The 11,028-nt window shown below is 41.2% G+C and overlaps 1 protein-coding gene across 3 annotated transcripts in view; it reads right to left on the bottom strand.

The window, feature by feature from the left end:
- TEK (TEK receptor tyrosine kinase) overlaps positions 1-11,028 on the bottom strand; it is a 46,637-nt gene that overhangs the window by 4,819 nt on the left and 30,790 nt on the right. For all 3 annotated transcript variants that reach the window (XM_042455113.1, XM_042455114.1, XM_042455115.1), the window contains 6 exons: positions 8,921-9,078; positions 7,107-7,317; positions 6,174-6,284; positions 5,884-6,074; positions 3,591-3,704; positions 2,156-2,226 (listed from right to left, as the gene is read on the bottom strand). In XM_042455113.1, the coding sequence (XP_042311047.1) occupies positions 2,156-2,226; positions 3,591-3,704; positions 5,884-6,074; positions 6,174-6,284; positions 7,107-7,317; positions 8,921-9,078 (856 nt within the window). The remainder of the gene's footprint in view (positions 1-2,155; positions 2,227-3,590; positions 3,705-5,883; positions 6,075-6,173; positions 6,285-7,106; positions 7,318-8,920; positions 9,079-11,028) is intronic.

The raw sequence follows: 11,028 nt of genomic DNA, 5'->3' as shown, positions 1-11,028 counted from the left end.
CCCCCTCCCAACAGCAAGTGAATCTGCAAGAAGAAATTACAACATGGTCCAGCTTCTGAATGTCACAGCCTTTCTTGCTGATGGGAAAGGGGTGGAAACTTTATCCACCGAGGTTTGATTGCCAGCCAAACAGATCTCCTTCCCTAGGTGTGGTTGCTTCCTGGAAATGAATTGACAGGGCATTTACAATTGTGACAACAGTTCCACATGTGTGACTACATAGTGTTAGTGGATAGGGAGCAGTTATTGATCTTTGTACCTTGTACCTTGTATTGCACCTTGGGCTACAAATTGCAATGCTGGATGCCAAATATCATTATACAGTGGGCCCTTGGTATCCGCTGGGGTTTGGTTCCAGGTCCCCCTTGGATACGAAAATCTGTGGATGGTCAAGCCCCGTTAAATACAATGGCATAGTAAAATGGAGTTCCTTATATAAAATGGCAAAATCAAGGGTTTGCTATTTGGAATTTATACTCCCCCCCCCCTCCATTTTCAAGCTGTGGATGCTTAACTTAAAGAATATGTGGATATGGAGGACCAACTGTATTTATATTCTACCTTTTTCCCAGTCTAGGGCTCCATGCCAATAACAAAATTTAAAACGGATACAGCTAAAAAAAATTTAAATTGTACAAAAGTTTAAAATATAATTAAGCCATTGCTAAAATTAAAAGCATGATTATTAGAAAAATTCTATTGTGCTCAGGACAGTCAAAGCCCTGTTATACTGAAGTAAATCACTGCACAAATGAATCCACTATTTAAGAGGTTCAGTAAATGAAGTCCTTAGAAGTGGATAAGGAATTGAATCAATGACTACACAATAAGGAAATGTTTATCTGTACCTCTCGTTGAGCAACGGGTTGCGATTGGTGTGAGCCAGTGAATCTAGTGTAGCTATGCTGGGTAATTTTACAAAACGCATGTGACAAAGGCTCGAGACAGGTGGGCTGAAAGGGGCGTGGTGGCGGTGATTCTAGGGTTAGGGACCGCGCACCAACCGCATGGTTCCTAACCCTAGCATGGCATGGCGGCATTCTCATAGAATCACAGAGTTGGAAGAGACCGCAAGGGAGGGAAGCAGGCTGCCAGCAGCCCGCCAGCCTGCCTCTGTGTGTGTGTGTGTGTGTGTGTGTGTGTGTGTGTGTGTGTAAAACTTACTCCTGTAGAAGAAGATAGACACTAAAACTCCATCTGAAATGCGTTCCAAACCCTGCTCTAACAAAAATGATTAACTGTGTCTCTTCCCTGTTTATATTAGCACAAAAAAGTACATGCACGGCAAGAGAATTAATCCTTTTTTAAAAAAAATAATTCATTATATAAATTAAAAACAGGAACATTCTTTTCCATTTACAAATTTATGGTAAATAGAAATCAAAGGACACCGTCTGTGCAATAAGAATGTCATGATAACTAACTCCTCCTTTAAGATGTATGGGAGCAGTTAGTTTGATCTTTTCCAAATGTTAATACTGAGAGGAAACCTTGAGATATGTAAATCTTGTCTACAGCTATGAAATTTGCAATTCCCCTGGAACTTGCAAACCTCTTGGGTGACAAATCTTGAGAGCATGAGGACTGACAAAACTTTGTACACTGTCCAACCAAATTGCACTGATATCTGTGGGAGGGAGTAAAGATCTGCTGAATTCAATGGAGGTTTTACAGTACAGTCCTATGCATGATTAATTGGACAATGTACCAAGAGCTATTGGTTATATCTAATCTTCCTTTCCAAGGCTGCAGAGGAACAAGCCATGGGATATATCTTAAGCCCCTTTCCAGTCATTGCGGGGATGTAACATCAGAGATGGTGGAATATAGCAATGGGCGTGTTGCAAGAGAATTATTTTCTGACCCTCAAATCCAATCTCAGTCCAGCCTCTGAAATCCCCCACCCTGGAGATGGCATAGGTCAATTCCATCCCACTGATTTCAATGGAAGGAAACTCATTTTTAAAAAAAGCATAGGCTTGGCTTTCACTGGCAACATAATCCACAGGTGTTAAGTATTTTCGTGCTCACTGTGGATAGTGGAATTCAGCTCCACCACCCGTGCTGACCCCTTCTGCCTGTAACACCTGTGAGGCCTCAGCGTTACTAAAAATGAGCAAAAGAATTAGAAAAGGATATAAAGACAGTAACTTACACATCACTGTTTGTGGTATATACACTGTAGTTTAGAGATTCAATTGCCATCCATCGCACAGGAAGCCTTCCCTAAAAGAATGAGATTAGAAAGATGTTAAACTTTGTTACAGCAGTGTGTTCTGGGTACAAGATTTCAGAAGCCATAGCCTGTGTTTCTCCCTCCCTCCGTCCTTCTTACCCCAAATGGTTTCCCCATTCTTTTCCATTCTGAGAGCACCTCCTTGTATGCGCACACCTTTGTGTAGATGGACTGAGTCCTTCCACTTAAATAACTGAAGGCTTTCCTCATCTTGCCTTACATTCTGAGCAATGTTTTCACATTGGCACAAAGTTACCCCATTATGAAACTTGTATTTTGACCTTGCCCCTAAACAGCTGAGCCAATTCCTCTGAGCTTTGTGGAAATATGAAACCTGTCACCTGAATTGTTACAGGAAACTAGTGGATATCTGAACTCAACAGGTAATCTATACTGTAAATCAATGTAGCAAGTATAATGTCTAACAAACCAGTCCAAAACACCTACATAAGTAGAATTTGAAGTAAGTTCTCTTAGTTTCAATGGAGCTGTAGGCTTTATTCTCTTGAAAACTGAGGCAAGTTCAGGTTTATACAATCTTAGGAATGACGGGAATGAATAATTAGACTGCCCAGTTTTGCTTGATAAATGGAATGGTACTGTGGCTTTTATACCAGCTGTATCTATGCATCTCATACTGTGAATTATCCAGCTAAGCACTTCTATTTTGTCTACACACTACAAACCATTTTCAATAAAGGACAAATGTTGGTACTGTAATTTGCCCATGTCTCTTATAAGTATAATTAGGACATTTCCAGTTGTAGCTTCGTTTGGGGGAGGAGATTATTGCCATATTAATTCAATATTGGAACATTTTTTGAAACTTACAGCTTTTTATCGCTGTTTGTGAAAATAGACTAACCGTTAGTGGAAGTGGATTCTCTCAGCCCTTCCAGTGGCTAAAAGACACAGTGCACTGTGACACTGGAAAGATAAAGGCCACCTACTATTATTCAGTGGATTTAGGAATCCGCAACTCTTTCAACATTTCAATTTATGACGCACAAATCCCAAGTTCATATGGATATCTATCTAGATATCAGTTCTTGACATATACCGGTATGTACAGTATATATTTTCATTTCTATTCCATCTTTCTATTAAGGCCATTTCTTTTCCATCTTTTTCTACTTTGTTCTTTATACAATTTGTGCTCATAAAAACTGCAAGGAAATAACTCCCATTCATTTCAGTGATGCCGCAGGCTTTGTCCTCTTGAAAGTTACACTGAAGGTCAGATTTAAGTTCTGATTTGTTTCAAAAAGAAACACTACAGATAATACCATAATGGGATAAGTAGATATCTCTGCACAACAAATGGAGTTGAAAATGCCTCTTGGTGCTTTCTTACCATGGTCTTTTTAACATAAACCTCTTGTCCTCGAGACAATCCAAAGTCAGCTATTTTTGCCACATAGTTTTCTCCAACCAAGATGTTTCTTGCCGCAAGATCCCGGTGGATAAACTAAAGAAGACAAATGTTCTCTCTTTGAATCTTACATCTTAAATTGATCACATCCTTAACAAGCAGGACCTTCAACAAAAGTGCCCATTTTGAGTTCTTTCAGGATATTAAAGGTAAAGGTAAAGGTATCACATAAACTGAATTAAATTGGTTTTTTTGTGCATATATGTGTGTCAGACACACTTCTTTCCACCTTTTAGAAACCTTGCAAAATCAAGAGCACAGTCATTTTCTTACTCCACCCCTGCAAGCTCATCAGGAAGGAACGTGTTCGTAGATGACAAGTTGCCCCTGCCCTATTCATATGACTATGGCCTGCCCACTTTTGTGAATAGAAAAAAGCTAAAACAAACAAACAAACAAAACCACATCAAAAGCAGTATGACCCTCGTCACATGGAAAACCTGTCACTATTTCACTTTCACTCACAAAAGGGTAGGCAATGCTTGGCTCACATATGTCCCTCCATGTTTCTTTTTGCAGGCCTTAGTCTCCCACAGAGGTCTCCCAAGGTCCCTCCCCATGGAGAAACCAAGCAGTAGTGGCCAGGGAGTCCCCAAATTGCCATGATGGCTGCCCCCACCTTCTGGCTGGTGAGGGGTGCAACCATGGGGGTGACACTGTATGGGGAACCTCAGAAGACATACAGCATCTTGAGGAGGTGTAATGGCCTGTCACTGTTCTCCTCCATCCTAACAAAATGAACCCCTTTTCACTTCCTTCACCCAAAACGTTGGTTGGATTGTGCTAAATCATGTGTCTTGTATATTTGCTAATGTCTGTAAAAGGTAACACGTTTTTGGGAAAGCATAGAGAGCAGTCTGAGCACTGAGAAGAGGTAGTGAGCTGAGCACAGGGAGAAGCCCAAACAGCTAGAAGCTTACCCAGCGTACCCAGACAGAGACATAACATCAACTGGAACAGTGTAAGGAGGAATCTAAAGATAGCAGGCTTTAAAGTGGTGTCAGGCCCATGGCTAACACCCATGAAAACAACCTTCTGATCAATGGCCTGGGAGATGTATGATATAGGAGTGACATGATCTTGGAGAAATCTATAAAACTCCTACGGTTGGAGCTTCAGCACAGACCTTCAGATCTGAGGTGTCATGCTTGGATGGCTTCAGAAGAGGTCTACTCTGCTGCTCTTTGGGGGCTCCCAGCAGCTGAACTGAGATGTTTGTTTGGTATGATTTATGCATATTCCTTTGTATAGGAATATTACTGGGTGTATCATGCAAACACAATGGGTATTTTGTATTGCTTCAGAATCACAGAAAAGAATCTCCTTGCCTTTGGTAAAACAGACACCATGAACCACACTGGGGTGCCACCAATCCTAGTGATGCCACTGGCTAGTGGAGACAGGAGGGGAGGGGAACAGCCACAACTTTTGTTCTTGTCACTTAGCTGTGTTTTTGTTGCCAGCTCCTCCATGTCCCCTCTTCCAGTAATACCAGTGTTGGGAGGGGATGGCTGCAGCTGAAAATCAAGGTTTGGAAAGTGAAGGAGAACAGGTACCTTCATCACCCCGACAGGGCTTTATGGCACCTGGTCATGCTCAAAGATCTGGTAAGCATTAAAGTTACAGGACCCCCAGCCCAGATCTAATCTGGCAATGCTATTTTAGTATTCAGATGCTGTCCCTGCTTTTTAAGTATTTAAAGCTATCTTAGTTAATTTTGAGAAATCAAGAATTGTCATTAAAAACGATGACGGTAATGGTCACTGGCTACTTGATTGGGCTTTGGAACTATAAGTGTAACCTGTTTGCTTTTAAAATAACTTTAAATACGATGATAAACATGCATGGTAGCTAATATGAGAGATTCTATAGAAGCAGTACTTAACTGGAAAATGAATGTTATTTTGAATGTTTGATTTGATTTGAAAATTGTGTCTTAAAATGTCTGGAAACAGATGATGTGATTAATTTTATATGTGTTTTAAAAATGCCTAATAAAAATATTTTTAAAATAACTTCAAGCTTCAAGTTTCACCAGTTTGTACTTTATAGGACTGATCATCAAAAAACATCAAAACAAACACTGGGACTGAGCATTAGTAAGGCCTAGCACAACTCATGCCAGAGCTATCTTATTGGTTTTTGGTAGGTATTTATGAGTAGTCCACAAATTTAATTAATAAATCATATTTGCAAAACAACAACAACCACTGACCTGTTTTTGGCTCAGGTAGTCCATTCCTCTGGCTACATCGGCTGCAAAGTGCAATAGCTGCTGAGAGGAGAGTGTGGAGGCAGTACTGTTGGCAATGGCAAATGCTGGGTCAGTCTCCAGAACTCGGCTCTTCCGCAGAAAGTCTAGCAAATTCCCATGTGGGGCATATTCAATTGCAAGATAGAGATACCCTGGAAAAAGAGAGAGATTTCAGAAAACATGTGCAAAAAGATTATTTCATTGAACTTTGCAATACCTTTAAAAACAAAATCCACAGAGATGCATCATACCTCGATGTTCACATGCTCCCAAAAGGTTTATGATATTCGGATGATGTCCAAGTTTACACAGGACTTCTAGTTCTCCAGCAAAATCTCTGTGATCGTCCTTTGAGGCATATTCTGCAAATAATGGCATGTATTTTGTGTTAGGCATTGCTTGCTTCCACACTTTCTTAGCTACTTACTCTGCCCTGTGTCCTCTACTCCTGGCCACAAAATAAATAATTAATTTGTGTTTGGTTACTTTTTTAAATGTACAAGAAGAATGACATGGGGAGAACAATTGGAAGCAGAGTCTTTTACAGCATGGAAAACACATCTTTCCCTCTATTAAAGCCAAGTGGAAGAGGAGGAATTGCATCTTGAAGAGTTACAGCTGGGGACGACTGGACTGTTCTCCTCCCCAAGGTTGCAACCTCTCCCTTGAAAAATGCCTCTTCCCTTTTGTGAAAGGCTTTTAAAAAACCTCCATTACTGGAAAAGGAGCAGGGTTGTTCGCTCAAGACTATCCCAGGCCCTGAGGTTTTAGGGCCAAAACCTGAGACTGAGGGATGACCACCTTGTGATGGCTAGACATCACAACACCTGATGGCCCCCATTAAACATGATACATTAAGTGTCAACCACAGTTGCAAAGTAAGCCATTCAAATAAAACCCACCAAGTCTAACAACTGATGAAAATTCTTGGACATACGCTATTATGACAGCACCCTCACTCTGAGATTGCACACCTTCACTCTGAGGACCAGAGAAAAGGTGCCAGGCCCTGAGAACTGGCAATCCTGAACCAGAGGCTTTTAAAAAATGAAATTGGCATGGGTGGGGTGTTTGTGTGTGAGAACGAGAAAATTGCAGAGGCTTAAATTTGGATATGTACCAACAGTGGAGTGGACCACTGATAGCTTGCTAGACAGTCTTTTCCCTTCTAGGGGTGAACTGACCCTTCATCCTTTTGATAGCTGCATCCATTCGCAACCCATCCTTCTTGATTCGTGCTTTAAGAACCTGGCCAAAGTTGCCCTCTCCAATCACATCCTGAAATTTGATGTCATTCCACTCCAAGACTGGGTAAATAGTAGGATCTGGGCTATTTTTGGCTTTCCGGCTTAGGGTAAGAGTTCCTGAATTGAACTGTACAGCTGGCTCATCTCTCTGGATGAAAAAAAATTACGTAAGTGATATAAAGTAAATTATACAGAAACTACAACAGGAAATGGGTTACAGTAAAATCATATCTATGTAAGTCTTCTTCAGAAATGTGTGAATGATTTGTGCCTGTTGTTGTTTTTTGTTGTTGTTGTTGTTGTTGTTTTGTAAGTTTCTAAGTCTGGGATAAAAATTTGTATTTTGAATTAGCTGCCTTTCTTTCCCTAACTGTAGTCTTAACCCACATACACCAGGATGGGATGTATTAGTCCCCCTAGACTAAAATTAGACTGTTGTCACTCAAAAGGTTTTAAACAATGGGCCCGAACAGATAGAACAAAATAAAGCTGCTTTGGGTCAGTTTGGATGTACAGTATGCTGTTTAAATGACACACACATCTTAGGACTGGAGTGTGGCTTTGGCACAGCTTCCAGCCTCTTAAGACACGTGCAACATTTAAACAGCATACGTCCAAAGTGACTCGAAGCAGCTTTATTTTGGCTGTCTGTTCAGTCTCCATTTTAGCAGTTTTAAACCATTTAAACCACTTGCTATATTCAGTTCTGGGATTTAAAGGAAATAAAGGATCCAGAAAAGGACCAACAATTTTAGTGTACCTAGAATACTTTAAAAAGAAAAGCATATTTAAGAACATAGGACCACTTTGCACGGCCAAGCATTACAGTTGGCTCACGGTATTCGCAGACTTGCCTTCCACAGATTTGAGTATCCATGGATGGAAAGCTCCCATTGTTCCCAGTAGTAGTGTGTACATGTGGCTACACTGCCATTAGGAACAATGGGAATTTAGGGGCTAGGAACTCTGGCCCCCCTTCCTCTGAGGTGGCCAGGTAGCCAAGAGAGGACGCACCTCTCCCTCCCACCCTCTGCCACTGGGGCCAGCCATGAGGTGCCATTTCCAGGGGTGCTTGTTCATGTAAACAGATTTAGTCTGTGCATATGATACTGCAATTTAAAGATATAATTTTAATTTTGCTAGTTGTTTGTGTCAATACTATTGCCATTACATTCAGCGATATATGGGAACTATGATTTATGGGTAACAGTAGTACAAAAAGCATTACTAAGGATTCTGTATGGTGTGGTATGGGAGGCGGTCAATGTGGCAGGGGTGAAACCATGAGTTCTGCACTGGGTGACGCCAACCTGAGTGATGCCACTGCAAATGAAAGTCACTTAATCCATGATTGCTCCTAGCAAAATTGTAGCAGAAATTAGCTGAGTTGTATGGCATATATATATATATATATATATATATATATATATATATATATATACATACATATATATACACATACATATACATACATACACACACACACACATATATATATATACATACATACACATATACACACACACACATACACACACACACACATATATATATATATATACACACACACACACACACCTCTAAGATAGCCTTCCACAATCTGGTTCCCTCCCAGTGTGTTGACCTGCAGCCCTCTTCATTCCCAGAAAGCCAGCAGACATGCCAAATGGAAATAATGAAAGCTGCTCTCACAAACATCTGGAGTGCTCCAAGTTGGGCTGGGTTGCTTTAAGGAAAACCAATGGACTTACCACCACATTTTGGAAAGCCTGGGCCATTCTTCGCTGAAAATTTGCCCGCTTCAGCTGTAGCATAATGAAAAAGGCCAGCAGTATGGTCAAGCAAGTCATCCCTGCTGAACCCAGGATGGCAATCAGCAACATCCTTCCTCCCTTTGACTCGTATGGAACTGAGGGAAGTAGACAAAGTAGACAATGTGTTCTTATTTTTCATTATTAAAAAAAGCCCCTATTCAACTATTTTACATTAATGTCTCACAAAATTCTTCAACAGCTCATAAACAAATTTCAGAGTTAGAAAACCTGCAGCTCCCTGAATCTTCCAGCCAGCATGACCAGTTTGGCAAACCAGACATGGGATACCCCTACACTGTAAAAATAATGCAGTTTGGCACCACTTTAAGTGCAGTAACTCCATCCTATGGGATCCTGGGATTTATAGTTTTGCAAGGCCTTCTCTTAGAGTCACAAAACTACAAAACCCAGGATTCTGTAGGAGAGAGGTATGGCAATTAATGTGGTATCAAACTGCATTATTTCTACGGTGTAGATCAGTGGTCCTCAAACTGTGTTCCTTAACGGACTTCAGCTCCCAGAAAACCAGACTATTGGGAAACGTGGCTGAGGCTTCTAGGAGATGAAGTCCAAAATCTCTTAAAGGGCACAGTTTGGGGACCACTGGTGTAAATGCATCCACGGTAAAGTTAATCATGGTGAGTGAATTCTTAGTTCATCTAGAAATACCCTAAAGGCACCAGATTTTGTTTGATCTTCAAAGATCAGCAGGGTCAGCTCTGGTTAGTACCTGGATGAGAGACCACCAATGAATACCAGGTGGTGTAGACTATGTTTCAGAAGGAGGAAATGGCAAAAACCACCTCCTTGCTCCTGGCTCTGCTCCTTTATTCCATACATCATTTTTGTCTGTCATACTTTTCTCTTCCCCATCCCTTAACACCTCAGTCTTTTGAGGAAATATTCTGAGAGAATCTGCTGAAGTCTGCACAAAATCAAATATAGAATGAAATCATGGAAGTCCACTGGAAAATTGCTTATAGTGCAAAAGTTTTGGTAGCTTCGGTACTGACTTTAAGGGAGGTTGGTGGAGGGGGGGAGACCAAGGCTGAAATCATATATACACATTCTTGGGAATAAGTCCATCTGAACTCAATGGGACTTTTGTCAGAAACACACAAGATTCATTGTTACAGTTCACCCTTAGTATCCACAGACTTGCCACTCATGGATTCAACTGTCTGCAGACTGAGGGCCTGCATCGTCCTCAGTGATAGCGTCTCCACATGGCAGCACCACCATTAGGGACAAGTTGCCTTCAGAACTGACTTGAAAACATCCAACAACAAGTAAGGTAAGTCACACACTCTCAGCCTCAGGGGAAGGCAGTGACACCCCCCATGAGCCCCTGAGGGTGGGAAGAGGCTCCTTCTGGCCACTCAAATAGCCCTGGCACTCACCTGCCACTGGGTACTGATGAGAAAACAGACTCCCCTCTTCCTCCCTCCTCCGGATCCCAGAAGGCTCAGGAGCAGAGGCAAATGATGATAACAATAACAACAACAACAACAACAAGGAAAAGGTGGCTTCAATGCCCACCATTTCATGGGGCAGCCTTGGAGCAGCTGCTTGGCCACTGGGAACAACATCTTCCAGCCTCTGGAGGCAAAGTGAGGCAATGCAAGGCCAGTTGACCCTAATGACGGTGCAGACATGTGCATGAACTTGAGCATTCACAGATTTTGGTTTCTTCTTCATGGTCTCTGCGAATGGGCCGACTGTATTATAAAGTCCACCCAGAATTACCTGCATATATAAGTAAAATACACTTTTGGGTCTCCCTCATCCAAAATGGTTGAGGCCAGAGGTGGTTTGGATTTTTATTTTTTTATTATTATTATTATTGAATACCTGTATTTGCATATACGTACATAATGAGATATCTTGGTGATTAGACCCAAGTCTAAACACAAAATTCATTAATGCTTCATATACACCTTATACACATCGTATAACAGTAACTTTATATAATATTTTAAATAATTGTGTGCATGACACAAAGTTTGGGTACACTGAACCATCATAAAGCAAAGCTATCACTATCT

Source organism: Sceloporus undulatus, chromosome 2 (assembly GCF_019175285.1).
Source record: "Sceloporus undulatus isolate JIND9_A2432 ecotype Alabama chromosome 2, SceUnd_v1.1, whole genome shotgun sequence".
NCBI classification, from domain to species: Eukaryota; Metazoa; Chordata; class Lepidosauria; order Squamata; family Phrynosomatidae; genus Sceloporus; species Sceloporus undulatus.
The sequence above is the reverse complement of the archived record's forward strand: the minus strand, read 5'-3'. Positions and strand labels throughout refer to the sequence as shown.